Source organism: Salmo salar, chromosome ssa10, assembly GCF_905237065.1.
Source record: "Salmo salar chromosome ssa10, Ssal_v3.1, whole genome shotgun sequence".
NCBI lineage: Eukaryota > Metazoa > Chordata > Actinopteri > Salmoniformes > Salmonidae > Salmo > Salmo salar.
Window position 1 is genome coordinate 46,388,972 of NC_059451.1, and position 24,990 is coordinate 46,413,961.

The following is a 24,990-nucleotide window of genomic DNA, read 5'->3' on the forward strand; positions in this document are numbered from 1 at the left end:
TATCAGTCTGTTGGATATCAGTCCGTTTGGTAGTCTGTTGGATATTAGTCTGATATCATTCTGTTGAATATCAGTCTGTTGGAAATCAGTCAGCTGGAAATCAGTCAGTTTGGTAGTAAGTTGGATTTCAGTCTGTTGGATATAAGTAAGTATGGTGGTCTGTTGGCTATCAGTCTGTTAGATATTAGTCTGTTGGATATCAGTCTGCAGGATATCAGTCTGTTTGGTAGTCTGTTGGATATCAGTCTGTTGGATATCAGTCTGTTGGATAACAGTCTGTTGGATATCAGTCAGCTGGATATCAGTCAGCTGGAAATCAGTCATCTGAAAATCCGTCAGTTTGGTAGTATGTTGAAGAAAACACAAAAATAAAGTATTGTTAACAAGCTAAAGCGTTTGGACCCTATATACTGTAGTTTACATAGCACTGTAGTAGTCTGTTGGATATTATTCTGTTCGATATCATTCTGTTGGATATCATTCTGTTTAGTAGTCTGCTGGATATCAGTCTGTTGGATATCAGTCTGTTGAATATCAGTCAGTTTGGTAGTCTGTTGGATATCATTCTGTTCAGTACCAGTCTGTTGGATATCAGTCAGTTGGATATCAGTCTGTTGGATATCAGTCAGTTTGGTAGTAAGTTGGATTTCAGTCTGCAGGATATCAGTCTGCAGGACATCAGTCTGCAGGACATCAGTCTGCAGGACATCAGTCAGTTTGGTAGTATGTTGAAGAAAACACAAAAATAAAGTATTGTTAACAAGCTAAAGCGTTTGGACCCTATATACTGTAGTTTACATAGCACTGTAGTAGTCTGTTGGAAATTATTCTGTTAGATATCATTCTGTTGGATATCATTCTGTTGAATATCAGTCAGTTTGGTAGTATGTTGGATATCAATCTGTTGAATATCAGTCTGTTTGGTAGTCTGTTGGATATCAGTCTGTTGGATATCAGTCTGTTGAATATCAGTCTGTTGAATATCAGTCAGCTGGATATCAGTCAGTTTGGTAGTATGTTGGATATCAGTCTGTTGGATATCAGTCTGTTGATATCAGTCTGTTGGATATCAGTCTGCAGGACATCAGTCAGTTTGGTAGTATGTTGAAGAAAACACAAAAATAAAGTATTGTTAACAAGCTAAAGCATTTGGACCCTATATACTGTAATTTGCATAGCACTGTGGTAGTCTGTTGGATATCATTCTGTTGGATATCAGTCTGTTGGATATCAGTATGCTGGATATCAGTATGCTGGATATCAGTTAGTTTGGTCGTCTGTTGGATATCAGTCTGTTGGGTAGTCTGTTGGATATCAGTCTTATATCATTCTGTTGAATATAAGTCTGATGAATATCAGTCTGATGAATATCAGTCAGTTTGGTAGTAAGTTGGATTTCAGTCAGATGGATATCAGTCTTTTGGATATCAGTCTGTTGGATATCAGTCTTTTGGATATCAGTAAGTTTGGTAGTCTGCTGAATATCAGTCTGTTGGATTTCAGTCTGTTTGGTAGTCTGTTGGATATCAGTATGTTGGATTTCAGTCTGTTTGGTAGTCTGTTGGATATCAGTATGTTGGATATCAGTCTTTTGGATATCAGTAAGTTTGGTAGTCTGCTGAATATCAGTCTGTTGGATTTCAGTCTGTTTGGTAGTCTGTTGGATATCAGTATGTTGGATATCAGTCTGAATATCAGTCAGCTGGATAGTCAGTTTGGTAGTATGTTGGATATCAGTCTGTTGAATATCAGTCAGTTTGGTAGTCTGTTGGATATCAGTCTGTTGGAATTCAGTCTGTTTGGATAGTCTGTTGGATATCAGTCCGTTTATCAGTCTGTTGGATATCAGTCTGTTGGATATCAGTAAGTTTGGTAGTCTGTTGAATATCAGTATGTTTGGTGGTCTGTTGGATATCAGTCTGTTGGACATCAGTCTGAATATCAGTCAGCTGGATAGTCAGTTTGGTAGTATGTTGAATATCAGCCTGTTGGATATCAGCCTGTTGGATATCAGTAAGCTTGGTAGTCTGTTGGATATCAGCCTGTTGGATATCAGCCTGTTGGATATCAGTAAGTTTGGTAGTCTGTTGGATATCAGTAAGTTTGGTAGTCTGTTGGATATCAGTCTGTTGGATATCAGTAAGTTTCGTAATCTGTTGGATATCAGTCTGATATCATTCTGTTGAATATCAGTCTGTTGAATATCAGTCAGTTTGGTAGTCAGTTGGATATCAGTCTGTTGGATATCAGTCAGCTGGATATCAGTCAGCTGGATATCAGTCAGCTGGATATCAGTCTGTTTGGTAATCTGTTGGATATCAGTCTGTTGGATATCAGTCAGCTGGATAGTCAGTTTGGTAGTATGTTGGATATCAGTCTGTTGGATATCAGCCTGTTGGATATCAGTAAGTTTGGTAGTCTGTTGGATATCAGACTGTTGGATATCAGTCTGTTGGATATGAAGCCTGTTGGATATGAAGCCTGTTAAATATCAGCCTGTTAAATATCAGTCAGCTGGATAGTCAGTTTGGTAGTATGTTGGATATCAGTCTGTTGGATATAAGTCTGTTGGATATCAGTACGTTTGGTAGTCTGTTGGATATCAGTATGTTGGATATCAGTATGTTGGATATCAGTCAGCTGAATAATCAGTTTGGTAGTATGTTGGATATCAGTCTGATATCAGTCTGTTCGATATCAGTCTGTTGGAAATCAGTAAGTTTGGTTACCGGATGCTGGAGTGAGTAGCCGTGCTGTACTTCGCTCCGCGGGTAATATTACATTTCATTACATTACATTACATTACAACGGAACGATTTGATTAGTGTAATGTTAGCTAGCTAGCTACATAGTTGTCTTTGCATCAAGGATAAAGGTGTAGCTAAGGTGTAGGTGTAGCTTTGAGAAACTAACTTTGAGAAACTAACAAGGTTAGCTAGCCAGCTGTATTCGTTCGCGCCGTTTTCCAAACGGCGTCAACACCACAACACCACAGCCACTGCTAGCTAGCCAACTTTACGAACTAGCAGTACTGTAGAAACTAAATACATTACAACGGAACGATTTGATTAGTGTAATGTTAGCTAGCTACATAGTTGTCTATATATCAAAGATAAAAGATAAAGGTAAACGCAGCCACTGCTAGCTAGCCAACTCTACCAGCTAGCAGTACTGTATCATTTTTAGTCAATAATATTTTTTCAACGTAAGCTTAACTTTCGAGTTGTGTAGTCCACTTGTGTAGCTAGCAGGACTGACTTTGTGTTAGCTAACCAACGTTTAATTACTTCTGCGTTATGAAAGGAACTAGACACAGACACGAATGATCCATTGGTAGTTTGTCGTAACCAAGTATTGGTGCTAACCGTGTGTTATTGGATGCTAGCATGCTAGTTAGCTATGGCATCATAGGACACGGTGCACTGGGTGGGTTTCACGGAAGAATACTGTACCAAGTTATCTAGCTGAATAAACTAAGTTTGAGCCTATTCCTGGAAAAATTGAACCACTGTAGTTTACATCAATTATAATTTCTAAAGTGGAAGTTGGAAAAGTTATATTTGAGTGTTTCAGTGAATGGTTAGTGAGGGAGGCCCTGCTCTCTCGCTTCCCCAGTTGTTTAGTTAATTTTCATTCCAATCTCCTTTGCATTAGCATAGCCTCTCCTGTAGCCTGTCAACTATGTGTCTGTCTATCCCTGTTCTCTCCTCTCTGCACAGGCCACACAAACGCTTCACACCACATGGCCGCTGCCACTCTAACCTGGTGGTCCCAGCGCGCACGACCCACGTGGAGCTTCAGGTCTCCGGCAGCCTCTGGAACTGCCAGTCTGCGGCCAACAAGGCAGAGTTCATCTCAGCCTATGCTACCCTCCAGACCCCTCGACACTGACGGAAACATGGATTACCACAGAAAACACTGCTACTCCTACTGCTCTCTCCTCGTCTGACCACGTGTTCTCGCATACCCCGAGAGCATCTGGTCAGCGGCACTGGAATCCTCATCTTTCCCAAGTGGACATTCTCTCTTTCTCCCCTGACCCATCTATCTATCTCCTCCTTTGAATTCCATGCTGTCACAGTCACTAGCCCATTCAAGCCTTGGAGAGTTCATCAATGAGCTTGACAAGTTCCTTTCCTGAGGATGGCTCACCCCTCACAATTCTGGGTGACTTTAACCTCCCTACGTCTACCTTTGACTCATTTCTCTCTGCCTCTTTCTTTCCACTCCTCTTTTGACCTCACCCTCTCACCGTCCCCCCTACAAGGCAGGCAATACGCTTGACCTCATCTTTACTAGATGCTGTTCTTCTACTAATCTCACTGCAACTCCCCTCCAAGTCTCCAACCACTACCTTGAATCCTTTTCCCTCTCGCTCTCCTCCAACACTCTGCCCCTACTCAGATGGTATTGCGCCGTCGCAACCTTCTCTCTCTCTCTCCTGCTACTCACTCATTTTAAATTTTTTACATTTTAGTCATTTAGCAGACGCTCTTATCCAGAGCAACTTACAGTAGTGAATGCATACATTTAATTTCTTTTTTCCTTTTTTCTGTGCTAGCCCCCGTGGGAATCAAACCCACAACCCTGGCATTGCAAACACCATGCGTTGCAAACACCATGCTCTACCAACTGAGCTACAGGGATGGCCCTCTCCTCTTCCATCCTATCATCTCTTTCCTCTGCTCAATCCTTCTCCAACCAATCTCCTGATTCTGCCTCCTCAACCCTCCTCTCCTCCCTTTCTGCATCCTTTGACTCTCTATGTCCCCTATCCTCCCGGCCGGCTCGGGTCCTCCCCTCATGCTCCGTGGCTTGACGACTCATTGCGAGCTCACAGAACAGGGCTCCGGGCAGCCGAGCGGAAATGGAGGAAAATTAGCCTCCCTGCGGACCTGGCATCTTTTCACTCCCTCCTCTCCACATTTTCTTCCTCCGTTTCTGCTGCTAAAGCCACTTTCTACCACTCTAAATTCCAAGCATCTGCCTCTAACCCTAGGAAGCTCTTTGCCACCTTCTCCTCCCTCCTGAATCCCCCCCCCCTCCTCCCTCTCTGCGGATGACTTTGTCAACCATTTTGAAAAGAAGGTTGACGACATCCGATCCTCGTTTGTTAACCTGTTAGGGCTAGGTGGCAGTATTTACACGGCCGGATAAAAAACGTACCCGATTTAATCTGGTTATTACTACTGCCCAGAAAGTAGAATATGCATATAATTATTGGCTTTGGATAGAAAACACCCTAAAGTTTCTAAAACTGTTTGAATGGTGTCTGTGAGTATAACAGAACTCATATGGCAGGCAAAAACCTGAGAAGATTCCTTACAGGAAGTGGCCTGTCTGACAAGTTCTTGTTCTTCTTGACTCTCTTTATTTAAAACTGAGGATCTTTGCTGTAACGTGACACTTCCTACGGCTCCCATAGGCTCTCAGAACCCGGGAAAAAGCTGAAAGATGCAATTCCAGCCCCTGGCTGAAAAACATTAGCGCCTTTGGTAAGTGGTCTATCAGAGGACAATGAGACTGAGGCGCGTGCACGAGGCGACCAAATGTTTTTATTTTCTCTCTCTTTGTACTAAAACACAGATTCCCGGTCGGAATATTATTGCTTTTTTACGAGAAAAATGGCATAAAAATTTATTTTAAACAGCGGTTGACATGCTTCGAAGTACGGTAATGGAATATTTAGAATTTTTTTGTCACGAAACGCGTCGGGCGCGTCACCCTTCTTTACCCTTTCGGATAGTGTCTTGAACGCACGAACAAAACGCCGCTATTTGGATATAACTATGGATTATTTTGAACCAAACCAACATTTGTTATTGAAGTAGAAGTCCTGGGAGTGCATTCTGACGAAGAACAGCAAAGGTAATAACATTTTTCTTATAGTAAATCTGATTTTGGTGAGTGCTACACTTGGTGGGTGTCTAAATAGCTAGCCCTGTGATGCCGGGCTATCTACTTAGAATATTGCAAAATGTGCTTTCACCGAAAAGCTATTTTAAAATCGGACATAGCGAGTGCATAGAGGAGTTCTGTATCTATAATTCTTAAAATAATTGTTATGTTTTTTGTGAACGTTTATCGTGAGTAATTTAGTAAATTCACCGGAAGTTTGCGGGGGGGTATGCGTCACATGCTAATGTAAAAAGCTGGTTTTTGATATAAATATGAAGTTGATTGAATAAAACATGCATGTATTGTATAACATAATGTCCTAAGATTGTCATCTGATGAAGATCATCAAAGGTTAGTGCTGCATTTAGCTGTGGTTTGGGTTTATGTGACATTATATGCTAGCTTGAAAAATGGGTGTCTGATTATTTCTGGCTGGGTACTCTGCTGACATAATCTAATGTTTTGCTTTCGTTGTAAAGCCTTTTTGAAATCGGACAGTGTGGTTAGATTAACGAGAGTCTTGTCTTTAAAATGGTGTAAAATAGTCATATGTTTGAGAAATTGAAGTAATAGCATTTCTAAGGTATTTGAATAATGCGCCACGGGATTCCACTGGCTGTTACGTAGGTGGGACGAAATCGTCCCACTGGCCCTGGAGAAGTTAAGTCAAACGACACCGCTGTTCCTGCTCACATTGCCCTACCCTATGCTTTGCCCTCTTTCTCCCCTCTCTCTCCAGATGAAATCTTGCTACTTGTGACGGCCGGCCGCCCAACAACCTGCCCGCTTGACCCTATACCGTCCTCTCTTCTCCAGACCATTTCTGGAGACCTTCTCCCTTACCTCACCTCGCTCATCAACTCATCCTTGACCGCTGGCTACGTCTCTTCCGTCTTCAAGAGAGCGAGAGTTGCACCCCTTCTCAAAAAACCTACACTCGATCCCTCCGATGTCAACAACAACAGACCAGTATCCCTTCATTCTTTTCTCTCCAAAACTCTTGAGCGTGCCGTCCTTGGCCAGCTCTCTTGCTATCTCTCTCAGAATGACCTTCTTGATCCAAATCAGTCATGTTTCAAGACTGGTCATTCAACTGAGACTGCTCTTCTCTGTGTCACGGAGGCTCTCCACACTGCTAAAGCTAACTCTCTCTCCTCTGCTCTCATCCTTCTAGACCTATCTGCTGCCTTTGATACTGTGAACCATCAGATCCTCCTCTCCACCCTCTCCGAGTTGGGCATCTCCGGCGCGGCTCCCTCTTGGATTGCGTCCAACCTGACAGGTCGCTCCTACCAGGTGGCGTGGTGAGAATCTGTCCCCGCACCACGTGCTCTCACCACTGGTGTCCCCCAGGGCTCAGTTCTAGGCCCTCTTCTATTCTCGCTATACACCTTGGCACTTGGCTCTGTCATATCCTCACATGGTCTCTCCTATCATTGCTATGCAGACGACACACAATTAATCTTCTCCTTTCCCCCTTCTGATAACCAGGTGGCGAATCGCATCTCTGCATGTCTGGCAGACATATCAGTGTGGATGACGGATCACCACCTCAAGCTGAACCTCGGCAAGACGGAGCTGCTTTTCCTCCCGGGGAAGGACTGCCCGTTCCATGATCTCGCCATCACGGTTGACAACTCCATTGTGTCCTCCTCCCAGAGTGCTAAGAGCCTTGGCGTGACCCTGGACAACACCCTGTCATTCTCCGCTAACATCAAGGTGGTGACCCGGACCTGTAGGTTCATGCTCTACAACATTCGCAGAGTACGACCCTGCCTCACACAGGAAGCGGCGCAGGTCCTAATCCAGGCACTTGTCATCTCCCGTCTGGATTACTGCAACTCGCTGTTGGCGGGGCTCCCTGCCCGTGCCATTAAACCCCTACAACTCATCCAGAACGCCGCAGCCCATCTGGTGTTCAACCTTCCCAAGTTCTCTCACGTCACCCCGCTCCTCCGCACACTCCACTGGCTTCCAGTTGAAGCTCGCATCTGCTACAAGACCATGGTGCTTGCTTACGGAGCTGTGAGGGGAACGGCACCTCCGTACCTTCAGGCTCTGATCAGTCCCTACACCCAAAGAAGGGCACTGCGTTCATCCACCTCTGGCCTGCTCGCCTCCCTACCTCTGCGGAAGCACAGTTCCCGCTCAGCCCAGTCAAAACTGTTCACTGCTCTGGCACCCCAATGGTGGAACAAGCTCCCTCACGACGCCAGGACAGCGGAGTCAATCACCACCTTCCGGAGACACCTGAAACCCCACCTCTTTAAGGAATACCTGGGATAGGATTAAGTAATCCTTCTAACCCTCACCCCCCCCTACCCTCCCCCCTAAAAAGATATAGATGTACTATTGTAAAGTGGTTGTTCCACTGGATATCATAAGGTGAATGCACCAATTTGTAAGTTGCTCTGGATAAGAGCGTCTGCTAAATGACGTAAATGTAAATGTATCAGTCTGTTGGATATCAGTCTGTTGGATATCAGTCAGCTGGATATCAGTCTGTTTGGTAGTCTGTTGAATATCTGTCTGTCGAATATCAGTACGTTTGGTAGTCTGTTGGATATTAGTCTGTTGGATATCAGTCAGCTGGATAGGCAGTTTGGTATTCTGTTGGATATCAGTCTGTTAAATATCAGTCTGTTAAATATCAGTCAGCTGGATAGTCAGTATGGAAGTATGTTGGATATCAGTCTGTTAAATATCAGTCTGTTAAATATCAGTCAGCTGGATTGTCAGTATGGAAGTATGTTGGTTATCAGTCTGTTGGATATAAATCTGTTGGATATCAATACGTTTGGTAGTCTGTTGGATATCAGTATGTTGGATATCAGTCAGCTGGACAGTCAGTTTGGTAGTATGTTGGATATCAGTCTGTTGGTTATCAGTCTGTTGGATATCAGTAAGTTTGGTAGTCTGTTTGATAGTTATCAGTTTGGTAGTCTGTTTTAGTATTGCCACTGTATTACAGTCTGAAATGTCAAGCCAAGCCTTCCAAGACAGATTGCAGTATTGATTAACTGGTACTCAGTCGAATACTCACTCTTGCAGGATCTTGCTGTCTGTGGTCTGAGGGAAGCCAAAGTCCATGATCTCGTCCATCAGCTCATACACAGTCACAAAGTTGTCACGGATACTCTCCTCCTCCAGCTCCTTAAAGTACTCCTTAAACACCTACAGATGGGCACACAGACAGACAACTTAATACAATAGGATTGCATTCAATTGGTTGAATACAAGCAGTGTACTCCAGTTGAATTCGGAAGTTTACATACACCTTAGCCAAATACATTTAAACTCAGTTTAAAGGATCACCACTTTATTTTAAGAATGTGAAATGTCAGAATAATAGTAGAGTGAATTATTTATTTCAGCTTTTATGTCTTTCATCACATTCCCAGTGTGTCAGAAGTTTACATAAACAATTTGAAGGCAATTGAGTGTGACTTGGGTCAAATGTTTCAGGTAGCCTTCCACAAGCTTCCCACTATAAGTTGGGTGAATTTTGGCCCATTCCTCCTGACAGAGCTGGTGTAACTGAGTCAGGTTTGTAGGCCTCCTTGCTTGCACAAGCTTTTTCAGATCTGCCCACAAATGTTCTATAGGATTGAGGTCAGGGCTTTGTGAGGGCCACTCCAATACCTTGACTTTGTTGTCCTTAAGCCATTTTGCCAAAACTTTGGACGTATGCTTGGGGTCATTGTCCATTTGGAAGAGCCATTTGGACCAAGCTTTAACTTCCTGAATGATGTCTTAAGATGTTGCTTCAATATATCCCCATAATTCTCCTCCCTCATGATGCCATCTATATTGTGAAGTGCACCAGTCCCTCCTGCAGCACCCCCACAACATGATGTTGCCACCTCCGTGCTTCACGGTTGGGATGGTGTTCTTCGGCTTGCAAGCCTCCCCTTTTTTTCTCCAAACATAAAGATGGTCATTATGGCCAAACAGTTCAATTTTTGTTTCATCAGACCAGAGGACATTTCTCCAAAAAGTACGATCTTTGTCCCCATGTGCAATTGAAATCCGTAGTCTGGCTTTTTATGGTGGTTTTGGAGCAGTGGCTTCTTCCTTGCTGAGCGGCATTTCGGGTTATGTCGATATAGGACTTGTTTTACTGTGGGTACAGATACTTTTGTACCTGTTTCCTCCAGCATCTTCACAAGGTCCTTTACTCTTGTTCTGGGATTGACTTGCACTTTACACACCAAAGTACGTTCATCTCTAGGAGACAGAACGCATCTCCTTCCTGAGCGGTATGACGGCTGCGTGGTCCCATGGTGTTTATACTTGCGTACTATTGTTTGTACAGATGTACGTGGTACCTTCAGGCGTTTGGACATTGCTCCCAAGGATGAACCAGACTTGTGGAGGTCTACAATTTTTTTTTTGAGGTCTTGGCTGATTTCTTTTGATTTTCCCATGATGTCAAGCAAAGAGGCACTGAGTTTGAAGGTAGGCCTTGAAATACATCCACAGGTACTCAAATGATGTCAATTAGCCAATCAGAAGCTTCTAAAGCCATGACATCATTTTATGGAATTTTCCAATCAACTTAGTGTATGTAAACTTTTGACCCACTGGAATTGTGATACAGTGAATTATAAGTGAAATAATCTGTCTGTAAACAATTGTTGGAAAAATTACTTGTGTCATGCACAAAGTAGATGTCCTAACCGACTTGCCAAAACTATAGTTTGTTAACAAGCAATTTGTGGATTGGTTGAAAAACAAGTTTTAATGCCTCCAACCTAAGTGTATGTAAACTTCCGACTTCAACTGTACTGTACAGTCGTGGCCAAAAGTTTTGAGAATTACACAAATATTAATTTCCACAAAGTTTGCTGCTTCAGTGTCTTTAGACATTTTTGTCAAATGTTACTATGGAATACTAAAGTATAATTACAAGCTTTTCATAAATGTCAAAGGCTTTTATTCACAAGTACCTGAAGTTGATGCAATGAGTCAATATTTGCAGTGTTGACCCTTCTTTTTCAAGACCTCTGCAATCCGCAAAGCATGCTGTCAATTCACTTCTGGGCCACATCCTGAATGATGGCAGCCCATTCTTGCATAATCAATGCTTGGAGTTTGTCAGAATTTGTGGGTTTTTGTTTGTGGATTGACCACAAATTCTCAATGGGATTACGTTCTGGGGAGTTCTGACCGTAGACCCAAAATATCAATGTTTTGTTCCCCGAGCCACTTAGTTATCCCTTTTGCCTTATGGCAAGGTGCTCCATCATGCTGGAAAAGGCATTGTTCATCACCAAACTGTTCCTGGATGGTTGGGAGAAGTTGCTCTCGGAGGATGTGTTGGTACCATTCTTTATTCATGGCTGTGTTCTTAGGCAAAATCGTGAGTGAGCCCACTCCCATGGCTGAGAAGCAACCCCACACATGAATGGTCTCAGGATGCTTTACTGTTTGCATGACACAGGACTGATGGTAGCACTCACCTTGTCTTCTCCGGACAAGCTTTTTTCCAGATTTCCCAAACAATCGGAGAGGGGATTCATCAGAGAAAATGACTTTACCCCACTCCTCAGCAGTCCAATCCCTGTACCTTTTGCAGAATATCAGTCTGTCCCTGATTTTTTTCCTGGAGAGAAGTGGCTTCTTTGCTGCCCTTCTTGACACCAGGTCATCCTTCAAAAGTCTTTGCCTAACTGTGCGTGCAGATGCACTCACACCTGCCAGCTGCCATTCCTGAGCAAGCTCTGTACTAGTGGTGCCCCGATCCCGCAGCTGAATCAACTTTAGGAGAAGGTCCTGGCGCTTGCTGGACTTTCTTGGGCGCCGTGAAGCCTTCTTCACAACAATTGAACCACTCTCCTTGAAGTTCTTAATGATCCGACAAATGGTTGATTTAGGTGCAATCTTACTGGCAGCAATATCCTTGCCTGTGAAGCCCTTTTTGTGCAAAGCAATGATGACGGCACGTATTTCCCTGCAGGTAGCCATGTTTGACAGAGGAAGAACAATGATTCCAAGCACCACCTTCCTTTTGAAGCTTCCAGTCTGTTACTCAAACTCAATCAGCATGACAGCGTGATCTCCAGCCTTGTCCTCGTCAACAGTCACACCTGTGTTAATGAGAGAATCACTGACATGATGTCAGCTGGTCCTTTTGTGGCAGGGCTAAAATGCAGTGGATATGTTTTTTTGGGGTTTCAGTTCATTTGCATGGCAAAGAGGGACTTTGCAATTCATTGCAATTCATCTGATCACTCTTCATAACACCCTGGAGTATATGCAAATTGCCATCATACAAACTGAGGCAGCAGAGTTTGTGAAAATTAATATTTGTGTCATTCTCAAAACTTTTGGCCACGACTGTATATCAGTAAAGCACACACTCACCTCCACCATTTTGTAGAGGAAGGAGTAGACCAGGGCTGCATTGGCATTCTTCTTGGTCATTGCCACCACTGAAGAATAACTTAAGAATGTACTAAAACTGTTGAACAGAAAAGTAACTGGGCCACTGCTGTTTTAAAATATTTTTCACATGGAACTTTTACAAGTGAGATAGTGGACTCATAAGATTAGTTGTTCACAGCATTTCCCTCTAGTTCAGAATAACATGAGATGTACAGATAAAGGACATGCAGTGAGGGTGTGAACTGTGAATTGTGTGATGTGTGATGTGTCAGAAGCAGAGACAGTCGTCCTGAGCATGGTACGAGAGACAGAAGCTTGGTAACCAAGACGGCCTGACTGAGCAGTAACAGGAATTCCTGTTTGGACAGGATACGGTAGAGGTTTCTGTGTTTGATCCACAGGAAGTGGGCGGAGCCGTGTGTCACCAGGGGCGATGAGTCTGCATCCTCCTCCATCCTCATCATAATGGGCATGAAGTGGTCGACCTCATTCATGTCCATGTTTCCCATGTAGTTACGACTGATCAACACCTACAGGGAAAACACATACAGTGAGGGAAAAAAGTATTTGAACCCCTGCTGATTTTGTACGTTTGCCCACTGACAAAGAAATGATCAGTCTATAATTTTAATGGTAGGTTTATTTGAACAGTGAGAGACAGAATAACAACAAAAAAATCCAGAAAAACGCATGTCAAAAATTGTATAAATTGATTTGCATTTTAATGAGAGAAATAAGTATTTGACCCCCTCTCAATCAGAAAGATTTCTGGCTCCCAGGTGTCTTTTATACAGGTAACGAGCTGAGATTAGGAGCACACTCTTAAAGGGAGTGCTCCTAATCTCAGTTTGTTACCTGTATAAAAGACACCTGTCCACAGAAGCAATCAATAAATCAGATTCCAAACTCTCCACCATGGCCAATACCAAAGAGCTCTCCAAGGATGTCAGGGACAAGATTGTACACATACATAAGGCTGGAATGGGCTACAAGACCATCGCCAAGCAGCTTGGTGAGAAGGTGACAACAGTTGGTGTGATTATTCACAAATGGAAGAAACACAAAAGAACTGTCAATCTCACCTCGGCCTGGGGTTCCATGCAAGATCTCACCTCGTGGCGTTGCAATGATCATGAGAACGGTGAGGAATCAGCCCAGAACTACACGGGAGGATTTTGTCAATGATCTCAAGGCAGCTGGGACCATAGTCACCAAGAAAACAATTGGTAACACACTACACCGTGAAGGACTGAAATCCTGCAGCGCCCGCAAGGTCCCCCTGCTCAAGAAAGCACATATACATGCCCGTCTGAAGTTTGCCAATGAACATCTGAATGATTCAGAGGACAACTGGGTGAAAGTGTTGTGGTCAGATGAGACCAAAATGGAGCTCTTTGGCATCAACTCAACTCGCCGTGTTTGGAGGATGAGGAATGCTGCCTATGACTCCAAGAACACCATCCCCACCGTCAAACATGGAGGTGGAAACATTATGCTTTGGGGGTGTTTTTCTGCTAAGGGGACAGGACAACTTCACCGCATCAAAGGGACGATGGACAGGGCCATGTACCGTCAAATCTTGGGTGAGAACCTCCTTCCCTCAGCCAGGGCATTGAAAATTGGTCATGGATGGGTATTCCTGAATGACAATGACCCAAAACACACGGCCAAGGCAACAAAGGAGTGGCTCAAGAAGAAGTACATTAAGGTCCTGGAGTGGCCTAGCCAGTCTCCAGACATTAATCCCATAGAAAATCTGTGGAGGGAGCTGAAGGTTCGAGTTGCCAAACGTCAGCCTCGAAACCTTAATGACTTGGAGAAGATCTGCAAAGAGGAGTGGGACAAAATCCCTCCTGAGATGTGTGCAAACCTGGTGGCCAACTACAAGAAACGTCTGACCTCTATGATTGCCAGCAAGGGTGTTGCCACCAAGTACTAAGTCATGTTTTGCAGAGGGGTCAAATTCTTATTTCCCTCATTAAAATGCAAATCATTTTATAACATTTTTGAAATGCGTTTTTCTGGATTTTTTTGTTGTTATTCTGTCTCTCACTGTTCAATAAACCTACCATTAAAATTATAGACTGATCATTTCTTTGTCAGTGGGCAAAGGTACAAAATCAGCAGGGGATCAAATACTTTTTTCCCCCTGTGTAACAGGGTGAAGATTTGTAAATAGGGTAAAGTGTTGCACACCCATATAGTTATGGCATATCAACACCTGAAACCACACGACACAGAGGGCATTGTAACACATTAATGAAATTCATTTTCAATTCAATTCAGTTCATCTTTATTTAGATAGGATAGTTCACTCGGCACTGTCGGCAGCAATTCTCACTGTTATCCAGGGAGTCCATAGAGGCAGTTATGCAACAGAAGAAATTCAAAAAGATCAAACATGGAGCATATGCCCTTCCCCTTGTTGTAAAGGCTCAGCAGTAAGCTGTGGAAGATGTACAGTAAATGAAAGGAGCAACAGCCTCTGCCAGGAGGCCTCTGTTTAGAAACATAAAATAACTGACAACTAATCTGGGATCACAATGCCCAATGACAGCATTGTGCAAAATAAATATCTCTCTCTCACACACCACAAGATACACTGGAGTGGCCTGAGGGAACTCTCACTCACACACTCCCTTTCATTTCAACACTAATAACAAGATGAGCCAGCATTGAGAGTTGCTGGGCTGGAGCCCTCACACTCTGATAGATCAAAGCATATGCTTGAAGGATCTCACACACTGAAGCAGACCTGGGATAACTAGTTTTAGCTATGCTTTTCTGGAGAAACAAAGGATGTGACCAGAACTATTTGAATACAGATCCCAAGAAATTACTTATTTTTAAAACTATTTCAAAACAGACCCGAGAAAGCAACGACATGTTTAAACTTTTTGAATACAGATCTGAGAAATCAACTACATGTTTAAACTATTTGAATACAGACCCGAGAAAGCAACGACATGTTTAAACTTTTTGAATACAGATCTGAGAAAGCAACTACATGTTTAATCTATTTGAATAAAGACCTGAAAAAGTAACTAAACTCAGCAAAAAAAGAAATGTCCCTTTTTCAGGACCCTGTCTTTCAAAGATAATTCGTAAAAAATAGCCTAGTGGTTAGAGCGCTGGAATAGTAACCGCAAGGTACAAATCTGTCGTTCTGCCCCTGAACAAGGCAGTTAACCCACTGTTCCGAGGCCGTCATTGAAAATAAGTATTTGTTCTTAACTGACTTGCCTAGTAAAATAAAGGGTTTAAACACTGCTTGTTCAATGAACCATAAACAATTAATGAACATGCACCTCTGGAACGGTCGTTAAGCTTACAGACAGTAGGCAATTAAGGTCACAGTTATGAAAATGGTCCCTGCCCATCTGTGTGAACGTGCCTTAGGCATGCTGCAAGGAGGCATGAGGACTGCAGTGGCCTGGGCAATAAATTGCAATGTCTGTACTGTGAGACGCCTAAGACAGCGCTACAGGGAGACAGAACGAACAGCTGATTGTCCTTGCAGTGGCAGACCACGTGTAACAACATCTGCACAGGATCGGTACATCCAAACATCACACCTGTGAGACAGGTACAGGATGGTAACAACAATCAACCATCAGATCCTCCTCTCCACCCTCTCCGAGTTGGGCATCTCCGGCGCGGCCCACGCTTGGATTGCGTCCTACCTGACAGGTCGCTCCTACCAGGTGGCGTGGCGAGAATCTGTCTCCGCACCATGCGCTCTCACCACTGGTGTCCCCCAGGGCTCTGTTCTAGGCCCTCTCCTATTCTCGCTATACACCGAGTCACTTGGCTCTGTCATATCCTCACATGGTCTCTCCTATCATTGCTATGCAGACGACACACAATTAATCTTCTCCTTTCCCCCTTCTGATAACCAGGCGGCGAATCGCATCTCTGCATGTCTGTCAGACATATCAGTGTGGATGACGGATCACCACCTCAAGCTGAACCTCGGCAAGACGGAGCTGCTCTTCCTCCCGGGGAAGGACTGCCCGTTCCATGATCTCGCCATCACGGTTGACAACTCCCTTGTGTCCTCCTCCCAGAGTGCTAAGAACCTTGGCGTGATCCTGGACAACACCCTGTCGTTCTCCACTAACATCAAGGCGGTGACCCGATCCTGTAGGTTCATGCTCTACAACATTCGCAGAGTACGACCCTGCCTCACACAGGAAGCGGCGCAGGTCCTAATCCAGGCACTTGTCATCTCCCATCTAGATTACTGCAACTCGCTGTTGGCTGGGCTCCCTGCCTGTGCCATTAAACCCCTACAACTCATCCAGAACGCCGCAGCCCGTCTGGTGTTCAACCTTCCCAAGTTCTCTCACGTCACCCCGCTCCTCCGCTCTCGCCACTGGCTTCCAGTTGAAGCTCGCATCCGCTACAAGACCATGGTGATTGCCTACGGAGCTGTGAAGGGAACGGCACCTCCATACCTTCAGGCTCTGATCAGGCCCTACACCCAAACAAGGGCACTGCGTTCATCCACCTCTGGCCTGCTGGCCCCCCTACCTCTGAGGAAGCACAGTTCCCGCTCAGCCCAGTCAAAACTGTTCGCTGCTCTGGCACCCCAATGGTGGAACAAGCTCCCTCACGACGCCAGGACAGCGGAGTCAATCACCACCTTCCGGAGACACCTGAAACCCCACCTCTTTAAGGAATACCTAGGATAGGATAAAGTAATCCTTCTAACCCCCCCCCTTAAAAGATTTAGATGCACTATTGTAAAGTGGTTGTTCCACTGGATATCATAAGGTGAATGCACCAAATTGTATGTTGCTCTGGATAAGAGCGTCTGCTAAATGACTTAAATGTAAATGTAAATGTAACAACTGCCTGGGTTACACCAGGAACGCACAATCCCTGCAGCAGTGCTCAGACTGTCTGCAATAGGCTGAGAGAGGCTGGACTGAGGGCTTGTAGGCCTGTAGTAAGGCATCACCGGCAACAACATCCCCTTTGGGCACAAACCCACTGCCGCTGGACCAGACAGGACTGGCAAAAAGTGCTCTTCACTGACGAGTCACGGTTTTGTCTCACCAGGGGTGATGGTTGGATTCGCGTTTATCGTCGAAGGAATGAGCGTTACACCGAGGCCTGTACTCTGGAACAGGATCGATTTGGAGGTGGAGGTTCCGTCATGGTCTGGGGCGGTATGTCACAGCATCATCGGACTGAGCTTGTTGTCATTGCAGGCAATCTCAACGCCGTGCGTTACAGGGAAGACATCATCCTCCCTCATGTGGTACCCTCCCTGCAGGCTCATCCTGACATGACCCTCCAGCATGACAATGCCACCAGCCATACTGCTCGTTCTGTGTGTGATTTCCTGCAAGACAGGAATGTCAGTGTTCTGCCATGGCCAGCGAAGAGTCCGGATCTCAATCCCATTGAGCACGTCTGGGACCTGTTGAATCGGAGGGTGAGGGCTAGGGCCATTCCCCCCAGAAATGCCTGGGAACTTGCAGGTGCCTTGGTGGAAGAGTGGGGTAACATCTCACAGCAAGAACTGGCAAATCTGGTGCAGTCCATAAGGAGGAGATGCACAGCAGTACTTAATGCAGCTGGTGGCCACACCAGATACTGACTGTTACTCTTGATTTTGACCCACCCTTTGTTCAGGGACACATTATTCCATTTATGTTAGTCACATGTCTGTGGAACTTGTTCAGTTTATGTCTCAGTTGTTGAATCTTGTTATGTTCATAGAAATATTTACGCATGTTAAGTTTGCTGAAAATAAACGCAGTTGACAGTGAGAGGATGTTTCTTTTTTTTCTGAGTTTACATGTTTAAACTATTTGAATACAGACCTGAGAAAGCAACTACATGTTTAAACTATTTGAATACAGATCTGAGAACGCAACGACTTGAAACAAATATGTGAATACAGATGTTAGGAAGTGACTACTTTTCTGAAACTATTGGATTGGTTGCCTTCAATTTATGGCAGGGCTGTTTCTGGAACTGCATGTTGAAGATAGAAATAGAATGAATAGAGCACACACAATCTACTATACTATTCCAATCTATCTGACAGTCATATTTGATCTACACAATACATTTCTATCTGAACATTTTGCTCCAGGTGTACATAATCAATTCAAACCAATGATCTTTTGTACAGATAAGTATAAACAAGTTGTGACGCACAACTACTGTATGAATCTTTCAACATGCCACTGGAAAGGTAGAAAAAGCTGCAATTCATTGTATGATACCTGAAAATACTGCAGCGTAATACAAATCCATTTGCAAATAGCAAGTTGGATGCTTATCAAAAACAACTTCAAACCTCTGTCGATCTGAGGGTAAGTGTTCTTGTTTCAAACAAACACTATACCATCTTTAAAGGGATAGTATGTATTCTGAATACACCATTATTTTCCACCTACCTTGGCTGTAGTTGATTTCAAGAAGGCAGTCTTGGGATATTTAGTTTCCTTTTGACACTTTATTCTGCTGTATTCTGTTACTGTTTTGAAGCTGCAAAAGTGATCTACTCTAATGTTGAGGTGATTACATAACCCTCATTAAATTCTGGGCTATATTAAGATTCATATCTAAGAGCCCTCCAAACCATGTGCTTATGATAGTTCAAATATACTAACTCAACAATTGTAGTTTTTGATTCTTCAAATATTTGGCATCCATCAAATACATTCTTTGGGGTTTTCAAATAACTTGCATATATTCAAATACCTTTTCAAATATTATTTTTTTCTGTATTTGAATATCAAAGAAAATAGTTGCCTTTTTAGTTGACTCTGTCATGACGTTGCCCTCTTTGGGTTTTCTATGTACCATCCCCCTACCTCCCCCTACTCAGGCCCTGTGAGAGAGGTCGTAAATTCCTAAGAAAATGTCCTCATGGCCCTCATGGTCCTCATGGCCACAGTATACAGAGAGAGTGGGCTTCATAGAAAGAACCCAGGAATTCTTACACCTCACAGGACTGGAGAACCGAACGACATTTATGTTCTGGAGAAGGTATAAAAGATCGGTGAAAAATCCAGCTACGGACTGGTCCGTTTGGTACAATTTTGTGAAACTCATGAGAGACAATACGGCCACATTACCATGGCTCTGTTTATATCATAGCCTCAGTTGTGAGACTTACATCTAATGGTTGTATAAAATTAATGAATAAGGATAAAGCTATTTGGAATATGTTGGGATGCTTGTAAGATGTTAATGTGAGAGAATTGTATTTTCTGTTTAAAGTTTTACCAAGTCATCGGCACGCCCCCATGAACAGACGAGACCTGACGTCATGAGACAGCCTTTTTCTGTCATTCCGAATAAAACCCCCACCCAGGGTCTCTATCACCAGACCAGCTTACCTCGAGAAGAGAGGGCCAAGGTTTGACCATGCATTCCTCGTTCTGAACTTTAACCATACCACGTGGTTAAACTCTTAGATATTGATACCGACAGAATAATAACAAGTCTTTGATATTAATTACTAGTCTGCAGCTAGGAATTCGGTATCATTGACGAAACAGCCGTCCTATAACGACATTCATGAATGTCACTTTGAAATATCCATTCTAACCGAGAGAGAGAGAGAGAGAGAGAGAGAGAGAACGCGAGGACAAAACTCTCCAACAGAACAGAACTTTTCAACAAAGATCCCGACAACACACTGAGCGTAAATATATATATTGATTGCAATTGTTCCCGAATGAGTGAGCGTTCATGTGCAAAGGATTAGCATTTCAATTGTTAATATTTATCAACTCTTTAGTGCCTTCTCAGCTGACCCACACTCCCCTTTTGTCTAACAAGCCGCGACGCCGGTTTAGCCCACTAGGGCACATTCTCCTATCATTTCCTTGTAACCATATCTGTTTGATTATGCATTTCTGTGAATTATTTAGTTTAGTAAATAAATGATTTTAAGACAATTGATGTATGGATGACTCATAGTGAAGACTGGGTTCGTGCAGATAACCAACAATGTACGACGTTTGGAATGAGACTGTTGAGGTAAATAACACATCATTAATCAGAAGACTCAGATCAGATAGTATGATATCTGAAAGTTATATTAGGAAAATTATAACTTTGTAATCTGAATATTTTCCTTGGTGCCCCGACCTCCTAGTTAATTACAGTTACACGATTAATCAGTTTAATCGCTTAATAATAATTACAGAGAGTTATTTGATAAACATGTCTTCCGTTTTAATGATGCCAAAGACACGACAACTCCCTTGAGTATTTGAAAAGTTGGCATATTCATATAAAATACAATGTTCTTCCCAGGTCTGCACTGAAGAGGGCCCTCTGTCACACAGGAAACTCCTCACACAGTGAAAGGATATGGACAGGCTCTTCCTCGTTCTTTAGCTATAAAGGGATGGTGGAATCACAGACAGACCGTTCAAAGCTTGTTGCATTTAAAGAGGAGTCTTGACGCACATGCAGGAAACACCAAAGCTACCTGACTGTTAAGAATGTAGAGGTAAATGTCAGTGTTTAACTAATACCATTTTCAGAATTAAAAATAACTTTAGAGAACATGTTCGGCTTCTGATTTAAAATGTACAGTAAACTGCCATGAAGGTTCAAGGAAATGAAAAAGTAAAAATATTGTTCAAACCAATTGTCACTATCCCTTCATCAACACCTCCCCCTCTGTGTTAATCAGACGCATGTATCAGAACATGCCATGGCAAGTTCCTCATTCCATGTTTAAATCCCCAGACACTTTCTGCAGTCATCATGAGCTAGCAAACATCACTCCAGCCACCTTTTCTTTCTTTATTAAACCACTTTAATGGGGAATTGTTTGATCATTTCCTCTCGTATTTGATTTACTGTAACTAACTACTGATGTTCTACCTTTGACCTGTTTAACTGCCAGTATCAAATGTCTGCCAGTGTTGACTTATGTGGTTAAAGTTTGACGCCACACTAATGTAGCTATGATTCTGTAGCCTCTGATGGAGTCTTCCTATCTTCTTGGGCTGGTGTTTACAGATCATTCTCCCTGTTGCAACTTGGAATTAAACCAGATTGACTATATCTGTGACATCTCTTTTATTCCCCTGAAAATCCCCTTTGCACAGTTTCTCTGAAACATGACATTTGTGTTATGCTAGCCTAGACTCCAGCCATTATAGGATGTTGGTCTGGTGGCGTGAGACTATTCTGCTAACTTTAAATGTGAACCTACAGACACACCGCAACTCTAAGAGTTATGCAGTGCCTCCTGCTACAGTGAAACAGATCTGAGAGACTGCTGCAGTGATGCTGTTACCGTTTGAGATTGAACGAGAGACATGTCTGGGAAGCTGAAATCAAGCTTGGTTCACCTTCAGTCCCACTGTTGGCTGACAAACGGTAAAACACACTGACTGGCTGTAATGAGGGCCCTTAGGCCTGCTTCAAACACACATCCCCTTAACTATAGGACAATTCTGCTAGGGGAAGATTGTTTGGTAACAGGATACTGGTCATTGTTAATGAGGCATTGTTTACAATCGATATGAACTACTGTCTGTATGATCTTCAGAGGCCGACGGCACATCTCAATTAAGATAAACAGACTAGCGATCACTTCGGGTCAGTCTCAAAGGGCACTCTTCCTATGTGACTCACTACTTTTGACCAGAGTCTACATAAGGAATAGGGTGCCATTTGGGAAAATCAGCTCAGTCATTTGGAGGTAAACAACCATGGAGTATCTATCAAGCTACCAGAGGGTCTCCAAAAAACTTGCCTTTTACCGCTGAGAAGGACAGGGTTTGACAATCAGGCACACATGGCAACTCAATATTTAATCCTGAAAAATCTACAGTATCTGTACATCGTGTAGTTTCACACATATTGAGACAGAACATGTGCACTTTAAAAGTAGTGTACACTCATCCAGAATTGCAGGTGCAGGGTATACAAAGTAAAGAATAGACACTGCACACTGATGAATGCTCCCGTTGTTTACATTTGCTCAATTAAAGAGCTGGGGAGAATTCATCAGTGTGCTGGTGGCCATTCTTTAACTTTCGAGTGTAGTCAGAGTACAAAACAAAGTAGCCATTTATCAGCATAACAATATATTTCAAAGACAGAGATTGTGAAACATTCACTTGAACAGTACAGCATAAAGCTACATTCATAACATCTCACTACTACAAACAAGTGTGTTGATACACTGCCTGTATACAGCCACTCTCAAAAAGACAGACAACCAGTGTGTTGATACACTGCCTGTATACAGCCACTCTAGTCTCCAAGAGACAGACAACCAGTGAAACAGCTACATTGGAAGCATGTATGCTTGCCCTCCAGCCAGGGAGCAGCTGGGGCTTCCAGTACAGCCCAGCCTGGGTAAGAGGTATTGGATTGCTCCCAGGGCAGAGAGGAGAGAAAGGCTTTAATCAGCACTATCAGGGATGCAGGTAGGGGCCAATGAGATAGTCATCTTTCCCCCTGACACCTTCAGGCACTGGTGGGGCCTTTTGTCCTTTCTCCACAATATTATTAACATGACCATCCAAATAAGGAAAGTCAAGTTTGGCGTGATTAGACTATACTCTGAGGTGCGTTCAGTTCGCCTAAACGTTTGCTACGCTATGGAATGGTTTGTACTGAATGACATGTTTCTCCAAAACATTCTTGTAAGTTTGAACAGACTTTGAGGTATGTTTTCTCCTGTTTGGTGGGTGTGGTGCGGTGTGGCTTGAAGCAATGAGTGAATTATTTAAAGGGCAGTGGCCATGCTGACAGCGTCCAACAACCCAACCGTTTACGTTCAGTTGAACGTTCCAGAACATAAAAACGTACTGAACGCAGCCCTGCTGTCTGAGCTGGCTTGATTTGACCAGGTACTCCAGACTTTATTATGTTTTGTTTGTATGCAAACAACTCCCCATGAATAAGGCTATTATTGCATGTTAATGATATATCTGTTAGTAAATTACACAGTTAGCAACTTTGTAAACATACTGTAAGTCTAATAAGAAATATGAGCATAGAACAAGAGAAAAGGTTGCCTGACCAGTCTGGCAGGTAAAGCCTAATACTGAATAGGCATGGTGCACTTCGGTGTTGCAGAACAAGTTTTACCAGGAATGTTTCTATTCACAACACCAGAGCCATATTCATTAGGTCTTCCAAACGAAACGAGGAGGTTACCTACCGGAATTTGTCCAACTGAAACTGAAACGTTTTGCAACAGATTCGGGGTAATGAATACACCTCAGCGATGTCTTCACTACGAACCAAACAGATCCAAACGGAACGAAACGGGGAGGGACCTACCTACATTTGTCCAATAAAAACTAAAATTTTCGGACTACTGACTCCACTGCTGCTACACTGTAACCTGCCCGACAACAGTCCATCGTCTGCTGTGAATGGTTGTATGTGAACGCGCTATAATTTGACAATAAATGATTTCAAATTTTAGAAGATGTACATATAAACCATCTGGGGTTCAGAGATCGCTGGAGTAGATTTCTATTTCTCTGGCAACAAATGTGAAATATATAATTGATCCGATCACTAAGTGGAATACCTATGTGGTCAATGCCTACTGTGGTATGAGGTCAGGTTTCCCAGGTGTATTCGACAAGCAAGGCCGCGAAAAAATGTTTCTAAAGATCAATAACATTTGTATGGGTTTGAAATGGGGTGGATTTTGGTCACTGAACAAAAATATAAAACGCAACATGTTAAGTGTTGGTTGCATGTTTCATGAGCTGAAATAAAATATCCCAGAAATTGTCCACACACACCTTATTTCTCTGAAAGTTTGTGCACACATTTGTTTACATCCCTGTAAAGTGAGCATTTCTCCTTCTCCATGATAATCCATCCACCTAACAGTTGTGGCATATCAATAGGCTTACTAAGCATGGTCATTACATAAGTACACCTTGTGCTGGGGACAATAAAAGGCAACTCTAAAATGTGTAGTTTTGTCACACAGCACAATTCCACAGATGTCTCAAGTTTTGAGGGTGCGTGCAATTGACATGCTGACTACAGGAATATTCACCAGAGCTGTTGCCAGAGAATTGAATGTTAATTTCTCTTCCATAACGTTGTTTTAGAGAATTTGGCAGTACATCCAACCGGCCTCACAACTGCAGACTATGTGTTTCCACACCAACCCAGGACCTCCACATCTGTCTTCTTCACCTGCGGGATTGTCTGAGACCAGCCACCCAGACAGCTGATGAAACTGGGTTTCCACAACCAAAGAATTTCTGCACAAATTGTCAGAAACCTTCTCTGGGAAGCTCGTCTGCATGCTCATCGTCCTCACCAAGGTCTTGACCTGACTGCATTTCGGCATCGTAACCGACTTCTGTGGGTAAATACTCACCTTCGATGGCCACTGGCACGCTGTAGAAGTGTGCTTTTCACGGATTAATCACAATTTCAACTGTACCAGGCAGACGGCAGCTAGTGTTTATGGCATCGTGTGGGTGAGCGGTTTGCTGATGTCAATGTTGTGAACAGAGAGCCCCATGCTGTCGGTGGGGTTATAGTATGGGCAGGCATAAGCTATGGACAACGGACACAATTGCATTTTATCGATGGCAATTTGAATGCACAGAGAAACCGTGATGAAATCCTGAGGCCCATTGTCGTGCCATTCACGACAATGGGCCTCAGTTCTTCCATACCTACATTCTCACCAGACATGTCACCCATTGAGCATGTTTGGGA

At 43.3% G+C, this 24,990-nt stretch overlaps 1 protein-coding gene across 1 annotated transcript in view; it reads right to left on the minus strand.

Annotated features, from left to right (window-relative positions):
* Positions 1 to 24,990, minus strand: part of LOC106560519 (AP-1 complex subunit mu-2) — a 50,122-nt gene that overhangs the window by 23,769 nt on the left and 1,363 nt on the right. Inside the window, exons 2-4 of the mRNA XM_014123491.2 lie at positions 12,659 to 12,815; positions 12,265 to 12,332; positions 8,942 to 9,072 (exon numbers count right to left, since the gene is read on the minus strand). Coding sequence (XP_013978966.1) covers positions 8,942 to 9,072; positions 12,265 to 12,332; positions 12,659 to 12,815 — 356 coding nt within the window. The remainder of the gene's footprint in view (positions 1 to 8,941; positions 9,073 to 12,264; positions 12,333 to 12,658; positions 12,816 to 24,990) is intronic.